This window comes from Bacillus rossius, chromosome 1, assembly GCF_032445375.1.
Source record: "Bacillus rossius redtenbacheri isolate Brsri chromosome 1, Brsri_v3, whole genome shotgun sequence".
Taxonomy (NCBI): domain Eukaryota; kingdom Metazoa; phylum Arthropoda; class Insecta; order Phasmatodea; family Bacillidae; genus Bacillus; species Bacillus rossius.
Window position 1 is genome coordinate 52,232,755 of NC_086330.1, and position 23,070 is coordinate 52,255,824.

Here is a 23,070-nt window from a genome sequence, read left to right on the forward strand (position 1 = left end):
AGTGGCTCCGAACCACTGGAAAACTGATTCAGTGTAGCGCGAACTGAGAGGCTCCGGGGCAGTAATTCCGTATTTATAGCATAAAATTAAGGTGGGGGTTGAGGTACAGCCAATAGGACACGGGGAGACTAAACAGGAGCGCCAATGAGATTATATCTGGAGGGAAATTAATAAAGTGGGGAGCCAATCATGAATAAGCATAGAGGGGGTGGCAGCCAATAGAATTAAAGCTGTAGGGCAATTAATAAAGTGGGGAACATTTCAAGAGTGAGCATAGAGAGGGTGGTAACCAATAGCATTGCATTTAATTAGACGGTAGGGGTGCTGGCCAATCAGGAATGAGCATAGGAAGGGTGGTAGCCAGTGATATTAAAGCTGGAGGGAAGAGAAACCAGTGAGGTAGGGAAGTAATTTCTGAAAAAAAGGGGGAGGGGGATGTCAGTTCATATATGTCAGGGTAAAAAGTGGTGGGGGTCAGTCCGTCAGCTGCGAGGAATGCCCTAAATGGGTTTGAACCGAAGAATCCATGACGTAGGTACATTTTAATTAAAATTTTATTATTTTTTTAATTTAAAAAATTTCCCCAATTTTTTCTGATGAAAATTAATGTATTTAAAGACGGCCGCTGGAACAAAAATTGCAACAGTGACGTCATGATTTGAGATGGTGATTATTATATAAAAATTGTATTATATAAATTTAAAAAAATTCTATTAAAATAGGTTAAAAACAAATTTTAAAGAGGACGGCAGTGACGAAAATTGGAAAGATAACGTCATAATTTCAAAATGGCAAAGATAACGTCATAATTTCAAAATGGCGGATGTGACGTCATAATTCAAGATGGCGGATCCAATATGACGGATACAAAATAGTGGATACAATGTCAAGATGAAAGGTCACGTTCAATGTCATCCAAGATGGCCGACGTGACGTCAGAGGTGGTTGGTCATTCACCCCACCACACACCACAACTTGGAACCTGTTTTCGGAGGAACTATTATATACTATCCAAATGTATGGTTTACAGAAAACAGCCCGCTAATGGAGCCCATGAACTGAGGTGTGAAGGAAGGGGGTGGACATTAATTGGGTAGCAGTGGGGTTTCCCCAGAGATGCCTACGCGCCACTCCACCCCTCTGGTCGTCCCATAAACAATATAATTACCATTTGCATAACCTTTTTGCAGCTAGAAAATAAATTTTAATAAATATCTGGCGAGGGAATTTGTAACCCAACAACAAATGCAAGAGACAAATTTACAGGAAAATTCCTAAAATTAATAGCAATGACAATAAATTGAAATAACCGAGCCTTTTATGAGGATAGTCATTTTTGTTGACATCCCAATTAGTTGTACTTATCCTTAAGGCCCCCCCACACAATCATTCCGAACTGTCAGTTCGAACTTATCAGCTGGAACTGCTGTCAGAACTGCCGAGTGTGTGGAAGGACGGTGGACTGATCAGACGGAACTGATGAACTAACGAACTGATGGCTTTCCATCAAATAGAACTGTGGGCTCGAGAGCACTCTGTTCGATCTGTCGTGCGTGAAAACAGCGTCCCGCCAGTCCAAACTGTCAGTCCAAACAATCAGTCCATCAGTCCAGCAGCTGAGTGTCGTGGCAGACATCTTTATTTAAAGTCTATGGTTGTTTTGCTATTTCCCCCCCCCCCCCTTTTTCTAACTAAAAGTGCCAATGCAGTTGCAACATCCAAACTTTCTTCCATATTCTACGATGAAACGATACAGCCAACAGCATCAGCAACCACAAGACCGATCGTGTGTGGGGAAGGCATCAGTTCGATCCAAACTGTCAGTTTGGACTAAGCAGTCCGAACTAGGAACTGGACTGATCCTGTGTGAGCGCCTTTACAAAGTCACCGACGCAGCCTTTCGTGTCCTCTCAAGCATCCTTGTGGTAGTGAGAGTCTGGTGGCGATGTCCTTCAAATAAAATGTAACGATATTCTGTTGCTTAGCCAGCCAACTGCTGTCTACACCCATCTATTTTTAGCCATTACGGTCAAATGATTAACTTGAAAGAGCAAAAACTGAGAAATTGCCTGAAAATAGTGTTAAATTTTCGTAAACGCAAAACAAATGACTGCCGAAAAAGTATATATTTGTTGAGACACCAGGTTGTGTAAGTGTCGAAAGAATTTCTCACTGAATTCAGTCATCAAATTAAAGAATATTTTGGTTAAAGCTGCATCTGTAAGGATTACATCCTTAATTTAAAAAACAGCATTTTTGTTGTTATCTTCAGCGAAGTTAGCACCACTGTATCGGCGATACGCCATTGACTTAGGATATAGAAGTTGTCAATTGCTATACACCGCAGCGACGATAGACAACACGGCAAAAATCGCTGGGATTGAGTTGTTGTTGGACATTTTGGGCAACACCTAAGGGGAGAGGAAATACCATGCACCATACTTGTAGCATAGTCTCGCCTTAGGGAATGTCATATCTTTTAACATTGTATTCCTTACAGCTAACCCCATTATCGCATTCGTCTGAAGTGTGTCCTTATACGGACTTGTCCCCGGAAGAAACATCATGTGGACTGTCCGAACTGCAAGTGAAGTGTGCAAGTAAGCAAGTAAACGAATCTACGTAAATGTTACGTACTTGCACATAAAGAAACGTCGCCATTTTTAAAAGTGTTTTGTGGGTTATTTTTGATTGAACACTTTAGCAACTAAAACACTAAAAAAATAATTTTCACATTATTATAACTCCAATTCACATACTACATTTATATAAAACAATTTTTTAACAATATTATTAAAATGGTTCGACAAATACCTGCACATGTAGGTGCCGACCGTAACTTGTGTAACAAAGGTATAAACGTAAGTATATTGCCGTAAATTCATGTGTTTGTATTGCAATTTTCAGCTAAACGTTTTTTGCTAGGTTTAATGTTAGATATTTACTGAAAAAGATAAATGTTAAAAATCTGTTTAGCTGCCTAGAACCATTTGTAGAGGACAGAAAACCATTCACACGTCCGAACTGGGGTCGCAAGTACTTGACTGTGTACTTGAATTTGGAAACGGCTTTAGGCCCTTGTTGCGTTCTCGCAATCCGACATTGATCTGTCAGAGCCACGCTTCACGAGGGGTTGAAGCACTCTGGAGACGTCTTCCAAGAGGCTGTCTGCTTCCAGTGACGAGGGTGGTGCAGAGGTCAAAGATAGCACTCGGGTCAATCGTTTGCTTGCCTCTGCGAGCGACACTCTTAATCCAACCGAAGTTTCAGGGGAGAAACAATGTCACGGGAGATTACGTATCTTATTACGTACTAGGTACCATTCTACAGAGCCGAACACAAGCAAGATTAGCTTTACTTATAGCTCATGTTATATGTTATGGCAATCTTAAGGGCTTACACAATCCTAAAAATCTATTATTCCCACCAAAAAATGGAAATAATTTAAAAGCAAACAGCGGGAAAAGTAGGGGAAAGTAGGGAAATTCTGCAATATACTTTTGGGTACTCTTATTTCACCAAAACAAATCCATTATAAAGAAGTTATTCAAATGGGGTAACTGTTTAAAAAAACATATATTTGGCTACTGGATGACAGAGTTTGAAAAGCGAACAGAACTTCAGAAGAAAACAAGTGAATTAAAAAAAACTACTTAAATTATTTTTATCTGGCTTCTTTTGAGATCGGATTGCTGGATTTGATATTGTGTTTCGTATCCAACATATATTTTTGAATAGCGAAAGAAGCCAATACGAATGTTTTAGAAATAACTTTTAGGTATTAAAACTACGGTACCTAATCTTTGAAATGTCAAAGGTATTTTCAGTTTGACCTTTATTTTTATTCCTACAGAATGCCATATATTTTAGGACCATCACTAGAGACCCGGAAAATTCGCGGGTTCAATGACCTCCAGGATAGACTCCAATATCCTCTACACACTCGGGCAAATGCCAACTGTTCATTGGCTGCTGACTTGTGAGTCGTCTCGACTGAGTGGCCTGTGATTCGACACTTCTATGAGTGAGGGTCTCTAATTGGCCCTCAGTCCTCCAGATTAACAGTGAACCAATGACAGAAGCAGCACTAAGGTATAATTATTTGAATTTTAGCATAACACGAAATGAACCCGCGAATTTTCCGGGTCTCTAACCATCACACATAAGTTATCCACTTGTGACCGTGTGTGGTCACGAGACGTTAATTTTCAATCTACCACAAAACATTTAAGGACATGAAGAAGCTTACCTTTCATGTTGACGTGTAGGAATAAACTGACATCTTGTGACGTCACGATTCATAAATAGGCTACGGCTGTGTGCGGCAAAAGACAGTGATTCCTACACAACATCTAATTCAGTGTTACCAACTCCGGATTTAGCAAGAAGAAGAATAAATCCAGGAAAATGGTTGTTTATCGATTATGTGAAGTGGTATGAAGATCCTTCTAGAGCATTCGAAAATCATCTCTATTAATACCGAGATTTGGAGGGGCAATAGGAGGGAAGGGGGGTGAGAAATGGGTATATAAGCCCGGGATATGATGTTAGCCATGGAGCAGCAGGACCATCACCAACATCATCCTGAGGCATTAGAGAGAGAGAGAGAGCAGAGAGAGAGAGAGAGAGAGAGAGAGAGATTGACAGCAGGCAAGGTGTTTTGGAGAGCTAAGTATGAGTGTTGTAATTATTTGTTATGAAATGGCCAGTAGAGTTTAAAGTTTTGATAATGATGAAAATAACTTTGAGTAGTATCTGTTGGACTTGTGTTTTGTGCGAATATGATGCACCTGTTTAAACTTAGTGTTGCCTTAGGTGTTCATAATGTGGATTGGCACTTGGTAAAATTTGCTGCACCTCCTGTGCATTTTGCTTGTTGTTGACGGCCATATTGCTTTCAATAATTTATTTTAGCTCTCCAAAGACCTTTTCCTTGCGAGTTGTAATAGTTTGTTTATGTTTGGTCTAAAGACATGAAGCATTTAAATGTACGTTATAATAAATGTTGTCTCTTCCAGCCTAGAGTTTTAAAAACCAAAGAAAGCATTAAAGTCAGATATATTTATTGTGTGTAAATTATAAAATATTTGTTATTTATGAGATCTAACTATTTTTGTACTATTTATGAGATATCTCTAGTCAATTATAAAATATTTGTTATTTATGAGATCTAACTATTTTTGTACTATTTATAAGATATAAAGATTAACAATAAACTTGGAAAATATATTTGTGTTCGGTCAATGTTTTTGCCACCTTACATTTTTCAGCATAGGTTTTGATTTTGGTTTGATTTTGAATTTGATATGCAGGTTAGGCCCCATCTGGGCAAGTGTTACCTTGTGGAAGGAAACAAGAGTATGTGCTTGCAGTGGGAGTTGGGACTCTGATGGGGCCCGGCCTCACACTGCTTGTAATTTTTTTATCTACATGTTACTGTTTTTATAGTAGAATATTCAATCTTTTGACTATCTAATCTCTATATTCTAACTAATACCTGTAAATTCCACAGATTTATTCAGATTAATAAATAACAAGCTAGATGCAGAGCATTCAAATGAAATAAATTTTATCACAAATTTTTTTATCGATATAAATCGTGAACACTAACCAAATAGCTTACAGACTATTGGTATTCAATTTTCAATAAAGTACGTATACTGCTGTTTAATAATGATCATGTAGACAATTTTATTGATTTACTTTGCTTTTAAATTAACATAGATTAAGCGAGCAAATAAATCAGTTTTAATTTAATTTATGCATTAAAATACGCCACTTATATAAAAATAACGAGTTATCTTATAGTTGTTAAGCTAAGTTAAATTTAAAAATCTGGCACCATGAAGAGAAATTACGTAATTATGGAGCAAGAATTGAAGCATTTAACTATACCTCCTCAGTACCAATTTATCAGAAAAATATTTTTGTACTCTGAGAAAATGTACAATATACTGTACATGCTATAATTATTATAATAATAAGAATATTTAAGGTTTCTTTGCTGGAACCTCTTCCAAAATTACTAGTTAGTCATAAAACCACTATCTGACAATTTATTTTTTACAAGTGCTTTCTTGGCATTAAAGCGTACCAGATTGGAATGTACAGTATAGTGTACATTCCCACTGAGGAGGTCGCAGGGTGATTTTTAAAAGTAAGAATGGGAGCCTTGCTCTACTTAAAATTCAGCCTTAAATGGCTAGGGGTTTGAGTGGATGCAATGAGGAACTGAGCTGTAATTGCCACGAGAATAATGGGAAAAACTCGTGGGAAGAACCGCCAACAACTTCCTGATTGCTAACAGTCATGTTACCATATGAACAAACAGACCCGGTGTTTACACAGCTACAATAATTGACGTTCTTGAAAGACCGCTATGCACACCTAATGTGCCAGGTCCACATTCGCGCAGCTATGTTCCTCTTGTGTAGCCGCATAGCTGGACACTTTTTTTAAACCAATGTTAAAAAAATAACTGTGCATACAAACTTGTGCATTTCATAGCATAAGTAGACAAACGGCTAAGTTGGCAGTGAGTTGAGAAACAAATATGTGCCTCAGAACAAAACTAGCCCAAGCTTTGTGGGAGGGTGAGAAAACTGCTTTTTCAATGACACTGTTTTTTTCCATCAACTTCCATATTCTTGTGACTGGCGAAAATACTCTTATTATTTATTTATTTATTTTTGAAATATTTTACGAGTATCACTGTAATCAGACTGTATGGCTTAACTTAAGCTTTGGACTAAGGATTTTATAACTCTCGCTACATTCTTTAGAAAATACTTGAGTGTATTTCGATATTATGGTTCGATATAAAACAAACTTTTAAGACATAATCGCCTATAAAAAAAGAATCGCCAAATTTTTAATTAATTCTCGTTTGCCATTAAGGTACAGATTTATAAAGTCAATATTAAAAATTCAGTATTACAATAGATAGGCAAATTGGGAAATTTTTGATCTCATAGAAACAAGAATGAAAGTTCTTTTAATAATAACACGCATATGTTTATTACAATCTAAATTATCTCAAGATTTACTGGAGGACTAAAGTAATTACGTATAAACCTAAGAAATCGCGATTATTATTTGGAAACATGCTGGCACGTATGCTATCGGGAATTTAAATGGCATTTTCATTGAACTGTATTTTTTTGAAAATGTAACAGAAATATTTACGTAAAATTACATAGATTTGTACATTGGTACATTTACATTAAAATAACTGTGTCACAACAAAATATTGTTGGCAGTAACACTGGGTTCGGATTCTTACCAGGGCATTAATGTTTTGTGTTGTCACAGTATCTCCAATAGTTAAAGTTATATGTAAAACGTTCCCTGGATAGCTTTCTAAAATTTACTGCGCACGTAATAAGCACAAACCAACAAAATAAAGCCCTATTATTTAATATATAATATATCCGATTATCTTTACCATGGTTAAAAAAATTATGCTTGAATAAATTATAAAATAAAATTGTGCGTCAATTTTCGTAGAAAATTCTCAGTATTATTCGAAGTACGTATTTCATATATCTAAAAATAACCATAGCCATGTGTTGTTCAATGTTAAAATATCTTTCTTGTAGTATTACATACTATTTGTTGGCATCTGATCTCCAAAGGAATATATTGTAAATGTACAGAAAAATGTTTCCTGTGTGGATCAAGGGTAGTTTGACACATCATAAAGGACAAGGAGCTATTAATAAAATTCCTAGATTCATGTGATCCACCAATTTGTAATCCAAACAGAAGGCAAAATATGGCAGTAGTCAGTGAAAGAAAGATAATTACTTGTTTGTGCAAAAGGTGTGGAGTTAAGCCTACACCGAGAGAAAGTTCTGTTTACCTGAAAATAATTATTTATTGTAAATGGCGAATCAAATATGTAGAGTTGATTCAAACAAATTTTGTATTTGGAAAGATCTTGTTGGTAAAAAATGTTGGTCTCATCAACTCAACTGTATATCAAGTTTGTTTGGTGTACAAAATCAGTTTTGCTACACGTAAAATTTGGTATGGCCAACAAAATATTTTGTTACAGCAAAAAATGTTTCGTAATATTAATTAGTGAATTTCTGTTACCAAACCAGCAAGAAGCCATTAATTCAATGTGTCTGACCAACAACTGGTCGTGTCTGGTTAATCGACTGTACTGTGTAAACGCCCTGAAAACACATGTCAAGTCATGTAAAGGACTCGCTTCGCCTTCTATGTGGAATTTCGTGTGCGAGTTTCGTATAATAAATGTATTTTCAACACGTGAACACATAAATTGCTCGTAACCGAGGTTATATGTTACAAATTTCTGGCGAGTACTGAAACACTCGCTTACATGTTTTTTTGAGTCCATAATAATTTTCTATGGTTTAATTTTTTTAATTCGCCTTGTTAAAGCATATAGTAGGCTTATGCGTATAATTCAATGGAATGCCTGACATTATTAGAGATATACAAATAATTTACCCGTGAAGTCATTGGCGTTTAGTATTGAAATCATTTTTGGAAATGACTATAAATTTAAAGTACTGTCTATGTATATAGGTAGGCCTACACTATTTTACGGTTTATGAAAATCTCATAATTAATTATTGCTACCTGAAAGAAGGCAATTTTTCAATATTAAAAATTAATTTGTTTTATGGCATGAAAACACCGTTGCAAACAATATGGCTTTATTTCAGTTCAATCTCGCTCCCTTAGACTCGTTCCAAAATGAGTTACGGGGACGGATAACGAACCCTTCAAGAAACTTACTTATCCATCTACTGCTTTCACAATGCACGGAAACGTAACAACTGGTAAACAAAGAGATCGAATTTCATGGTTAAGAAAAATGTATTTATTACAAAAAAAGTTCTGATTTAGGAGAAAAAATAGGTCAAGATTTAAGTAAATTATTAAAAACCACAAAGTAAGTATATAAAACTAGATATTCTTGAACGTGAAACAATTCTTAATGTATTTAAAACAAAAACAAAAAAAACCTGGCTCCCGCCGCGACTAAATACTCGGCTTCTATTGATTGCAAGGAGAAATGTGAACCGAAGAGCTGGGCATTGACGAACTAATCCATACGGATCCGTGTCTGATTCAGCATGTGTACAATTCCGTGAGATCCACTTCAGTATACATGATCCGTCTCCGCCTCCGTGTAAATAACCGCTTATAGGTAAATTACGCAAGAACGCAAGACGCAACATGTTAAGCAACTTAATTATAGAGTACCAGTTTATAAACTACGCAAGACGCAGTAACGCAACGCAAGTATTGTTCAAATTCCAACATTTTTGAGTTTGCGTTTCCGACGGCCATTTTTTTTTATAAATGTGGTGGGAATTCAGGAATGATAAAATTGAAATAATATATAAAAATTTAATGAAATATATTTTCTCAAACCACTTGATATATTTGTAGAATGGGAAATTGTGTGTGTGTTATGTCCGGGTAAGAGGTTATAAGCAATACACTCACATAATAAACGCTTGATAATTATTTCGGCAGGTCTTTGCCTTGCATGGGTCTCAATAGCAAACATAAAGCAACCAATAAAAGTTGAAACTTAGATGAAGTATGTTAGTTTTAACTCCTTAACTTTGCAGTTTATAACGGAATAGTTTCAAACAAACTAGTTTAGGTAGTTACTTTAACTGAATGTTACAATTTTAATAGTTATACAAGATATGTTAGTTTTCTGAACTACCTAAGTATTCAGCTAATCTAGCCCTACGATAACAGCTCAATATTATCTTAGATTAACAATCTGCCTTAAGTGTTTCACACAATTCCAGGGTAATTTTAGGTTGCTTAGCTCAGGGAGTAGAACAGAAGATTTTTGGATTTCAGGACCTCTGGACCCGTCCCTCGTAGTTTCAGGACATCCGGAACGAAACCAGGAAGGTGAATACCACTACGACTGTAGTACGAAGCTGGAACTCTGCTGTCTTCCTTCGGATTGGCTGAAAACTCATAAAATAGGATTGGTCTCGCCAACGATGACATCAGGGAAAGTCTCAGCTCTGGAGAATGCTTGAGGCACTTAACATCGGCCACCGCACGGCGCGGTCGTACACTAGGACCGTGGCGACTGCCTGAGTCTGATCAAAATGGAGTCCAGACGTCCTAGGCTTGGACTCTAGATGACATCTAGTTAAAATAGCAGACGTCTCGCATCTTCCTGTCCCCGGTGCGGGATCCCTGGACCATCGGGACCGCCACACGCATGGGAGACGTCTTGCCACGTCCGAAGCCTAGACCTGACATTACAGTACTGTTTCTGATTATTGAAGAAAAAATACTATTCAAATTCATTCGCTGACCAAGGAAATGCCATCCTAACTGTGGAAGACTCTGGAATTACTACTTGGCGATCTTAGTAAAGGTGTAGGTGAATATAATGAAATGAGAGTTGACGCGTAGCACAGCTAAAAACGGAATATTTAACCAAATATTTAATCAAACAAGTAAAATAGCTAGAGAAACGAAAACTAAAGATAAATAGAGTCAAAATGAAAACTTCTATATAGAATATATGTGGCTAAGTACTGGGTCGCTCAAATACACACACTCAATAAATACTATGACAATATAAATTGAGTAGTTAACATATGTAGGATTTAAATAAACACAGATGTATGAAATATTTATAATAAAAAAATCATGTAAACATTTCCAATGTTCAAAGAAGAGTGTTCTGAAAACTTTAAAAGACGCAGAAGTTATGTGCATAAAAGCCCACGATGTTATTATAATTATAGACATGATTATATATGTTAAACTTTCTTACAGTAAAAGAAAGTAAAACTTTTAAATCAAATTATTGACACTTTATTTTGTTGTCCAAATAAATAAAAATTAGCCAAAAGAGCCCTGAGGTAGAAATTTGATTTTTATTGTTTTACAATTTTAAGTTACAGAGATGATGACGTCTTGCAACTCGCGTGCTATATCTATAAACGAATGTGATTTCCTTTCTTGCGTTACTTGCTTGTTGTGTTTTGACGCGAATACGTCTTTAAAATTGCTTCCATAGTAGGAGGCAATTCAAAAAACGATTGATAACAATATCGGGGGATACAGTTCGGTGTTGCAGCTACATATCTATCATCTCCATCCAATATTTAATTACACCACTGGATAGCTAAAGGATCAAAGGATTCGTTACGCTAAGTGAGGACTGTGGCGCATCGCGCGCGGTGGAGGGGGAAGCGCCGCCATTTTGAGGTCATTTTTCTGCGTTTCGAGATTTCCATTTAGTATAACTTTTGACTCGGAGAAGCTACGACGTTCGTTTGAGTTTCAATCGTCATCTCTCGTCAAAATGTATCGATTGCATACATAAAACATTACTGTAAAATAGTTACTGTGAATATATATTTCAAAATAAAAAATAGCGTATTTTGTATTTTGTATAAAAAATATTATAATTTACGTACACGTATTCACGTACAACACACGGGCTTGTCCATGACAAAGCCAACCCCCCCCCCTTTCTTTTTTTTCGTTACTTGCGTGTTTTATAAACCCGTCCTTAATTAGGCTGACCGAAACCAACCAATGCTTCGCTTCAGTTATTATCTCCCGGACCCGGGCTGCTACGAGGACGAGTGAGTGCTGGGCCACCGGGCGCGGCGCACAGTCCGCCTGGTCGCTGCGCAGGAGAGCAAACAGTTCCAGCGCCCCGTGAGCTACGCAACAAGCGCTTCTTTGTTCCTCCGTCAAGTGCGAGAGCGCTTTTGTGCCTTTCCTTTCCCCCGTGAAATGAAGTCACGGAGGCTGCCGCGTGTCTCCGGCCCTTTGTTCACTTCGTAAACACGCACGAAACAACACGAGGCTCGCGAACATTCGAGTAAACACGTGAAACTAACACATGTCACAAATAGGTCAAGCTATCAAATTTATATTTCCTCCTGGCTGTAGGTTCGTGCGTTCCACATTTTCTTTAAATTTTACCAAAAATGACGTAAAAAAGTTTTGATTTTATGAAGGGCACGCATGAAACCAAATCAAATGAAAAAGAATATACATGTGACACTACACATCTAAAAAAAAACAACTAAACAAAAATTATATTAAAAACCAATGTCTTTAAAAAGGACCAAAAAATATAATATCAATTTCTTATAGACTCGCGAAGATTCATAAACCCATACAGATTGCCCTAAAAAGTTGTTATTGTTGTTTTTTTAACACGTATGAATTAGCTTGTAAGATTTAAAACGACAAAACGATGGGTGCATGCAGTAGATGGTAAGGAGTGTAGTAAGTAGCTGTCGTTCAGAAAACTCACACAACAGTTAATATTATTTGCAGTAAAATAAAAAAATTTAGTGAACTATCCATGCATCAATTTATTGTCTATTGCATGTACCCCAACGTTTTTATTTTTAAAATCTTACAAATTAATTCGTAGGTGTTAAAAAACAACAATCACAAATTTTAACGACAATCTGTATGGGGTTAGGAATCTGCATGGGATAATAAATCTTTACGGGGTTAAAATAATTTCTTTAATAAATTGTAGTTCCTTTCAAAAACATTGTTTTTAAAATAATTTTTTTAACTAAATACTTATTTTCTGCTTTTTTAGTCTTGTGTGTGTGAAATTTTGTAATTAATTTAAATAGTAAGATTAAGTATCTGATTTTATTCCTAACCCCATAAAGATATTTAATATATAAATACTTCTAAGACTTGAAATTAAAAATTAGGGACGCTTGCAATACATTATAGTAATGAGACAAGCCGTGATGGACGCACTAAACGACAACGTGTGTTAAATTCAATGAAACGCCATCTATTGACGAAGTTCTAAATTAAAATGTTATCTGCGCCGTTAGTTCACTTGTCACCTTGAGATTTGCTAATCGGAGGAATGTGGCCAAGGAAAAGGATAGGAATTTGTTAGACCTTACTTTATGAGTGTGTGGCGGACATTTCTCCTGGTCCTGTATGAGTGATATAGGCATCGCCTGCTAATGCGGTTTTATGCATCCCGAGACACTTCACTGTTCTGCTCGTAGCCTTATGTCACGAATATGAGGGCTTTGCTATAAAAAAAATACAAATTTGTAACAAATAAACAAACAAATTGAAAAGGAAGCAAGTTAATATTGCATTGTTATCCAGTTCTGAGCTATGTTCAAAGTTTCAAGTCTCTAGCTCAACGGAAATTTGTTTAAAACCGATTGCAAAATTTGTACCGAAAGTGAGCTAATAAAAACGTTTTAAAATAGGAGCTTTGTTGTACCATTTTCCAGAATTCGCTAGCTAATGGAATTTAAAGGTGGTAAGCGTGATTTTAATGTTTATTTAAAAATTTTAAGCTTAGAATATATATTACCACTTTTCGAATTCTAACCATAAAATATTTTTTTTTGTGAATGAAACGTCATAAAATCTTGACATTTCTTTATGTATAATGGCTTTACCTTGGGATATTGTAAATTTATCATATAGGCTTACTTTTCTTACAGGGTTACACTATTAGCACTATACTGAAATTTACATGAGTAAAGATGCCGGTGGTTAGCTAGTGTTAGGTACCTATACTATAAATATTTCAGATACATGAAAATACGTACGCTGCCTTGATTCATCGATAACAGTTATGGCTAGTCGGCGAAACCACTGGAATATGTATTATCGTAGTAGCGTAAAATTTCATGCTATTTTAGATTGTAATAATGTGGAGGGCCAATGTTTTGTGCATATTAGGAGTGGATACATACATACATACACACACACACACACACACACACACACACACTTTTTATCCTTGAAGTCATTCCTCCAGAAGTTCGTGTTACTTTTCTATTCTAACTTAAATAATACATAACATTGTGTTTACGTCAAGAAATTAGAAGTGCCAATAGAAGACGACCAACCTTATACAAATAAATTCAAATACATCTACTTTTTTGACTATCAAAATTATTACTCTACCTTAGATAACCTACTGTGTTGAACCTCTTCAGATTTAATCAAAGAAAAAAAGTTTTTTTAATTAAAAAAGTAAGATTCAGTTTCACATAAATTTCAGAATTTAAACCTTTTTATTATCTATGATATATTTTTTTGCCTTCAAATTTTAATTGTCCAATTAAAAAATAAAATTTCCATAGTGATATTGCTAACATATTAGTTGATAAAATAATGATAATATAACTTCGCATCGGTAGATACATTGAATATATATATATAGGTAAATATTTACAATCGCGGTAGATGCCAAAAAAAATGCTAAAAATCTGAAAATACTTTTATTCTGTGCCCTTTCACTTCCTCTTATAAAAACAACCGGCGGAGGTAAGAAATTACAAATACTTTAGGAGATATCGAATTTTTTAATTTCATCATATGTAGAGTCGCGGTAGATGCCAAAAAAAATGCTAAAAATCTGAAAATACTTTGATTCTGTGCTCTTTCACTTCCTCTTTTCAAATCAACCGGCGGAGGTAAGAAATTCCAAATACTTTAGGAGATATCGAATTTTTAAATTTTCATCACAATACCTGTTAATTCAGGCGGCCACCATTGTTTCTTGTTTACGAGACGAGTATGATTTTTTTCCCCGCGACGTAGGTGAACGACTACATTGTTGCTTGTTAAGGAGTATCTATTAAAATCTGAAAATACTTTTATTATAGTTATGTTATGTTAGGTTAGCTACATTAAAACACTTTAAAACACTATGGACGGTTAGTTAGGTTAGTATAGCTACATTAAAATAAACAGATAAATATAAATATTAATAAATAAAACCAAGGTTGGCCGAAGGTAAATGGTTCGGGTGTAATCGGGAATGGCAGAACTTTATGTGCGTCTTGATTTACCGTTCGTGAATGCCTAATTAATTAAAATGGTCGATTAGGTCAGGTCAGTTACATTATTAATACTTTCAAACTAAGCAGACATTAAAAATAATATAAATTAATTTTAATGGTTGTTTAGTTTTAAAGTATTTATAATGTAGCTGACCTGACCTAACATACCGGGACAAAGGATGAACGGTAGGAACTCACGTAATTTTTTTACTTATTACTTGCGCAACAAATAAAACATTAAAATTTGAAACGTTAAAAACTCAGATACGTTAGAGGCGGGTACATTAGTAGAAAATGATGTAGTCGTTCTACCTACGTCGCGAAAATAAAAAAATCATAAACGTAAACAAGCAACAATGGTCGGTTCACCTACGCGGAAAAAATCATACTCGTCTCGTAAACAAGAAACAATGGTGGCCGCCTGAATTCACAGGTATTGTGATGAAAATCTAAAAATTCGATATCTCCTAAAGTATTTGGAATTTCTTATCTCCGCCGGTTTTAATGTAAAGAGGAAGTGAAAGAGCATATAATAAAAGTAATTTCAGATTTTTAGAATTATTTTTCGCAAATACCGCTACTCTACATGTTCAAAATTTAAAAATTCCATATCTCCTAAAGTATTTGGAATTTCTTATCTCCGCTGGTTGATTTGAAAAGAGGAAGTGAAAGAGCATAGAATAAAAGTATTTTCGGATTTTTAGCATTTTTTTTGGCATCTACCGCGCTTGTAAATATTTACCTATATATATATATATATATATATATATATATATATATTCAATTTTAGATATCTTTGCATTTCACAACATACTTAACTCGTGTTAGTCATTTCACTGCCTCTCTCGCTTTCTCCTTTTTTCCTTCCAAAGAGTTGCACGTTTAACCGGTAGGTAGCAGCACGTAGTAGGTATTTCGTTGTATTTAGACAGCGCTGCTTTTCTAGAATGTGAGGAATTCTGATAGTATATACTACTGGACACGTGAGTCGAGTTTGATTTTCACATGTTATGAAACTTGCAATTTCGTATTTTTCAGAAAGAATATAACTATATCACGAAGTAACAGACATATTCAATTTGTACAAAAAAAACCTTAGTTTGAAAAATAAAAAGTTATGATTCTGATAATGTCCTTAAAATCAGATACAGTAATTAGGCATTCATATATGGATAGTTATAGCGCTAATGACTTACACAATACAAAACCAGCACAGTGACCAGCCTAGATTTGGCAAACTTAACCCAATTCCTTTGTTTTTTTTATGATTGTTTTAGCCTTTGATAAATTAATGCTACTGTAGTTATTAGTGTCAAACCAGGGGAAAAAATGAATTTTGTAAAAAAAATTCCTAGAGTAACAATGTAAATTTTAAATCAAGTATTATCATCTTAATCAGGAACATTATAAATTACTCTATGGAATTGCAGATTTAAATACAAAAAAAAATCAAAATTCAACAGCTTTGGAATATATTTTTTTCTGCTTTAAAGCAAGCTTAAGAATATCTTAAAAAAACTGCTATTTTATCACACAAGCAAGTTTGTTCTTAAGACCCTTTGATTCAGAACGTTTAGACTTCGGATTTAGCTGGATGTGGTAGCAGTCATATTAATGCTGAATATTCCATGGACAATTTTAATTTATATAAAGGTTTGATTGAACTACACTACAATATTTGGTGTTTTAAAATTTTTTCCACGAATAAGAGCAGGGCCGGTGCAAGGTAAATTGGCGCCCCAGGCGAAAAACCTTAATGCCCCCCCCCCCCCCCCCGCGGGCCGGACACCCAAAAAAAATTGTCCTTGCCTCAAAATACATCACGTAAGCCTAATATTTTGTCAACAATCAATAAATGTAAGCAGGCTTGTGTTATTTTTACTTTTTTCTTATTACAAATCATAAACAGGTCACAGTGGACTTTAAATAATTACTTACATCAATATAGACATTTCAAACTGTTACAAAAATCCATTTTCATCTAGTTTCAATAATCGTTAAACATATTATATCAGCTGTTATGTGTCGTGCTGCGCCGCCCCCAGCTACTTGGCGCCCTAGGCGGTTGCCTAGTTCGCCTATATGGACGCGCCGGCCCTGAATAAGAGTTAATAATTTATTAACTGAATAGATAATAAGTTGAATTGCAACTAGTTCCATCTGCTGAAGATAGAATTGTTCAGCTACATCAGAGCAAGAGACCCAAGTGTGTTAAATGAACTATTGATTGTAGAGTACAATTTCAATCGTTTATTGAAAAGGGCAGTTTTTTTTTTTAAGAAGAGCCTATTTTATACGAACTTCGACTGTAGACTTCTCGTCGGTGACCAAAAGATTATTTTAACATTTTGAACCGGAGACTTTTCGTCACGACGCATAGCCATTCAAGAGGGGTCAATGTATGGACCGAGATGAGCGAACTCAAATTCAGCAGTTAGAAGATTGTGTGTTGATCCACACGTCGGTAATATTAAAAAACAGTGTTTTTAAAAAGGACTAAATATATAAAATAAATTTCTCCGAAAAGATTCATAAGCCCAAAGGGTGATAGCGCTATGTGACAGTGTGGTGGACATAGATAAAAGACACAATTACTGTTTGTATGAATATGTCTGTATCCTATGCTTTTCTGTTTACCCATGGCGATCGGTCGAATGGTTTAGAAGTTAATGCGCTACAGTGCCATCTAGTGAAGAGTTATAACAAAATGGTTATCGCAAAAATATTCTCCGTGTTCAAATATTTAGGTAGGCCTATACCAATTTTCATGGCGATCGGTTGAACGGTTTAGAAGTTGATGCGCTGCGGCGGCATCTAGTGGTGAGTTACAAAAAATGGATAGCATTAAAACCTTCTCCATGAAAAAACACTTTGATGTGACAACTTTCATGGCGATCGGTTCAATGGTGTCGGAGTTTATCAACGTCATACATACCTACATACCAACATCCAATTTTATATATATATATGTATATATATATATGTATATATGTATGTATATATGTATATATATATATTTACACTCACTTTCACTTCACAACCCCCAAATGGGGATTGTATATCTAAGTTATAACAGACGGAGTTACGATTAAACGTAATTGAAACAAATTTGCATATTTCATCAAAAGGACTGCTTAGTTTGAATACTTGAAGTGTTATTTAACCTTGGGCGTGAGCACAAATTCACCTTCCATTAAAAAAATTAGACATAATCTTCAAGCTTGTATTGTTTAGAACACGGATTTAAACTTCATAAAAATGTGTGCAGAAAATGTAGTGGGATGCAAATCGTTGAACATTATGAATTGCCAAATTTACAACATTTTTATATAGTTGTCGCATAATTAACCAATACCTGAATCCAAGCACATTTTCAGTATCAACGTAAGCATCGCAGTTAAATGCATGCTTTATTTGTAAGACGTGGCAGATTCTGTACAGAACGAACTTACAGCTTGAATCGCAGGTCATCCCACTAGAATCGCTTAGCATTACTTGTCTCAAGAATGTTCTATGACTTTCCTATATTAACCTTACCTAGCCAGTTGCCACGAGCTTCACTAAGCAGACGGGTCATGCCAAGGGAAAGGATAGGAAGTTGAAAGACTATATACAAGATCATGATTAAAGAATAGCATACACTCAAATATTATAGTAGGTTATTATAGGAATGTCTTCGAGAATCAGCGAGAAGTGATCTCAAGCGATCCTAGCGGCCTGAACTGCACCTAGCGATGTAAACAATATTGTTAGTACGAGATTTTTGGTTTTTACATTAGTTTCTATTTAATGTGTAAATGGGTTATTAAAATTGCATTAGAACTTAAAGAAAACCCGTGCCTAGATACGGAGTGGTTGTCTGTTCTGAAGCAAAGATTTTTTTTTGTTCACGGGTTATTGCAGTCCATGGTCATGGCTTACAAATAAACAAACATTGGTCAGATCGTGTTATAATGTCTACAAAATTGCTATGACGGCCTGGTTTGGTAGGTTTTTGATAGTTTTTAATTTCTTTCGGGGTTCAAAATTAAAATATCAACTTTTCGGAATTTTCCCGGCGGTTACAGGATAAGATATATGCCCTGTACAAATTTCAAAGTTCTAGCTCGCCTGGAAGTGAGTTAGAATTTGTATCGATGAGTGAGTGAGTGTGAGTGAGTCAGTGAGTCGCACAAGGGGCTGTGTACGTATGTATATATATATATATATATATATATATATATATATATATATATATATATATATGTATATATATAATAGTGTTTGGAGATCAAACATTAGGGACGACCAAATTACTACAGATGCCTACGTTATACACATAATGAACTCTGTAAAAAGATAAAGTAAAAATGTGAGAACATATTTTGTTTCAAAAAATCCTCAATTTTTCCGTAGGTTTTATCTGCTGCAGTCGTTATCATGGCGTGACTTCCGAAAACTTACTATCTATTTTTCTCGGTTCATAAATATAAAATACACAGGTGGAAAAATAACGGTCTATTTTGTAAATTGACAAAATGAGACTAAGAAGGGTAGAAAATGGGTAATATTAAATGAAAAAACTGAATAATCACTAAACTACCTTGATGTGAAAAATACTGCATCCGTTTAGAGTACCTTTTAAGAGTAGTAGCTACTCTAAAACCTTTTGTTAAAAATGTTTTCCGATAACACCACCATTAACTCAAAGGTGTGGAAAAAATGAGTTCAAGGACAAAAAAATCATTACGTACTCATTTAGTAAGCACATTATCAAATTTGTTCAAAGTTGTTATAAATCGTATAAAGATTAATTAAAATTTTTGCCGGAACAAATTTTTCATATGGGCAACCTTTACTGCAAGGGGCGACTAAAATTAGGTCACAGAAAAAACAAACCTTTATTACTCCCTTAGAGACAACATTGATCTTGTTAGACGTTTGTGTAATAAATTCTTCTAAATATTATCAACATATATTTCTGGGAGTGTTACTTAAATGGTGGTTATCCCCAGCGACACAGCTCAAAGCTTACCCACTGGAGCCGGGCCAGTGTTAAGTTCATGGCCGTGAAAATATTATTGAGAATATTCTAGGAACTAAACGAAAATGGTGTATGCATTGAATATAAAGCATTCGAAACATTTTGGCTGCATGGAATAAGCGCAAATGTTTTATCGATCCTTTTGGAATGTTCTTGAACATATATGTAGGTTGCTTTGTACATAAAGTTTTCAGAATGTTATAGATATTCATGAAATGTTCCATCAATTCCATAATTTTCCAAAATAAGTATTAACTTAGAAATCTACCTGCGCCTGAAAGGCGATTCTCTAGGAATTTTACTAATTCGAACTTGCAGAGTGACTGATTGTTGTCTGCAGATAATGGCACTGAAGAAACTGGTGTAGTATTATGCCAGAATCTTCCTACTATATTTGTTACGTATCTAAATAATGGCGAAAATAATAAGAAAAAAGTACGAAACTCATAAAATGTGGTTTGAAGAGAGAAACACTTAAAAAGATGTAACAATAGGAAAGATCGCTTCCGTGAGCCATGGAGAAGCGTAAATATATGGGTAGTATAGGCTACTAGGGTGAAATTTTCTACTATCTACTGTCTGGAAGTAATTGTGAGTTTGAGAAAAAAGAAGTATAAAATGAAAGAGATTATAGGTGATAGTGGGCCAAACAAAAATATGAAGAAAATAGCCTGTGATACTGGCTAATGAAGCAGACACTCTTGTTACCGAGTGATGATATTAATCTTGAGCAGTTAATAAAGTACTTCAGATTTAAAAGTTTAGCATTTTTACTCACTAATTTTACTCAGCTCCGTCATTCTAAAATATTAGACCTTCTTACCTCAACAAGCATCATAGCGAATTCTCGGTCTGAAAATAAATCCCACGTCGTAAAACGAATATTCACCGCGGTGAATGGAACAGTATTGGCGAAAAAAAAAAAAAGTTCTAGAGATTCACGAAACCGCCCGAGTAAGACACAGAGCAGGAACAGTCAGTGAAGTCCCGAGGTGCGACAGGCACGGCGGGGTCGCGATTCGTGAACTGGCGGCAACCCGTGAAGTGTCGGAAGCCATTGGCTGGCGCAGGAGACACACGGGTCCTTGAGGGGGGAGGGGAGTGTTGACGGCATGGATTACCCCTTCGTCAGTCTCGGTGCATAAACCCACCATCTCCAGAGCACTGCTCACTGCGAGTTCCTTGCGTGACGAATGATTCTCAGTGATTCTCAGATTTGTGTTTTCCAGTAGACGTTTTTCTTGTAAATACGTTGTCACTTCAGATTAGCGATGGTTTAATATCGTTAGAGGTTTCGTACCTCTCGGCAACTGAGAACACACGCTCATTAAGAGCGAGCATTAGTTAGGTGCTCGCAAGCGATCTAAAGGGCCGCGTGAATTCTCTCCAATTAGCTCCCCAGAATTATTACAGAGCGCAGTCTCGTAGCTGCCAATCACTGGCGATTATCCCTCGCCGCTGTATCTGATACAGCCAGCCACCAGCTCGTGCGACCCGCGAGAGATGAACTGTGCGCAATGTCGCTTGCCACCTTCCAAACGGCTAACGAACTCAACGTACTTTTATTTGGCTAACTGCGAGCCATCCAGACTTTCTTTTCCCCACGTGACCTGTAAATTTCTGCAGACAATACTGCAATGCATTATTTATTTTTTAAAACATTCGTCGTGTGTTTGCAAAGATAAATTTACACTGAAGAGAAGTTATGAAAAATATATAGTTTCTGTTCTCAATATCAGATGTAAGCAAAATGCGGGATATTCCAATGGTATTACTATCCATCGTAATTGTGTATTTATAATTGAGTAATTTAATAAACACACATTTACATAAACGAGCATTTCAAAATAAAAAAATTAACGTTTTTAATTTTTAAGCTCACACAGGCCTATAAGTTTTAAAATGTAAAAACCAATAATACTTCGAATAAAAATTAAACATTTTTTTAAAATAAAAAAACATTTATGTGTAAAGTTCCTAACGAGAAACAATACTGATGAGAAATAGTAACTACTGGAACCACGTAAAATGGTACGAAGCAACAGTGAAAACGCACCACTTACGGAGCCAGATTATATGTGTCCGGGTGAGTATTTGTAATTGCGTTACGTAAGTATTAAAACTTGCGGTTTCATTGAGATAAAATGATTCCACTTGTAAAATAAATTAATTCCCGTTCCTCCGTTAACTCTGAGTGGAGAATTTTTGTATCGAAAACTAAAAGAACGCGATTTAATCAGCGGTGGTACAATGAGTTGTGTAGTTCAGAGCCAGATTTCAGGCAGACAGCGCTCTGGCCAGATCATATATAGCCGTCTCCTTTACGTTTCCAGCTCCCCGAGCTCTTGTAACGCGTATCAACGCCGTCTGAAGGTCGCCTCAGCGAGGGAGGAATGGTCTACTGCAACTGCGTAAAAATCCTCCTTTGAGACGCAACGCGACAGTAAGGCTGCGTCCACAATTGAAAAAATTACAGTAACAGTAACAGTAGGTCGTGTGCATAGGATATGAACGCCATGTTTCCTAACTAAACGATTCACAATAGCAGAAAGTTGGTCGTGTGCATGGGAGCGAGGTCGTGCGCATAGGAGTGAAATGAATATATTTTATTTCGGTCGCGTACGCATGGCACAACAGCCAATGAGAGAAGAGCAGGGTGCTTTTTTGGCGGGACTAGAAATATGTTTATATTTATTAACCATATTGTGGTAAGAAAATGTTGAGATAATAAAAGTATTATCGTTATTTTGAAAGTTAATATGTTTATTTACTAACACTGTTAATAGATGTCGCATAGTTCGCGAAATTTCATTGGCTGAAATTTAACAGTAAGAATTCAATTGTGAACCGATTTCGCAGTTCGCACAGGTTGTGTGCACAGGTCGTGTGAATGGCTTGCTATGCACTCGCTTAATTTTTTTAATTGTGAACCCAGCCTAATGCGACTTGGAGGAGATGAGCGCTGAGGGACTAATCCTACCCCCCCGTCCCCGGCTGCACCAGGTTAGGGGCGAGTTGCGACGTTCTTGAGAGCACTCCCTGCCTGTCCTTTGCTGTGGATGTTTGCACCGAGTAACAAAAAAAAAACCTCGAAATATTACCTTTTTACTTCACTGAGTGTGAGAGTTCCAGACATCTCAAACGATTCTGTATTATTTAAATTGTCTCACTTGTACGGACCGTTGTAACACGCGCGTTGCTGCGTAAAGA

The 23,070-nt window shown here is 35.9% G+C and overlaps 1 protein-coding gene across 1 annotated transcript in view; it reads right to left on the bottom strand.

Moving 5' to 3' along the window:
• LOC134535968 (dual specificity tyrosine-phosphorylation-regulated kinase 2) overlaps nucleotides 1-20,888 on the bottom strand; it is a 574,108-nt gene extending 553,220 nt beyond the window's left edge. Inside the window, exon 1 of the mRNA XM_063375460.1 lies at nucleotides 20,684-20,888. Within this exon, the coding sequence (XP_063231530.1) occupies nucleotides 20,684-20,698 (15 nt within the window). The 5' untranslated portion in view covers nucleotides 20,699-20,888. The remainder of the gene's footprint in view (nucleotides 1-20,683) is intronic.
• Nucleotides 20,889-23,070: the final 2,182 nt, after the last annotated feature.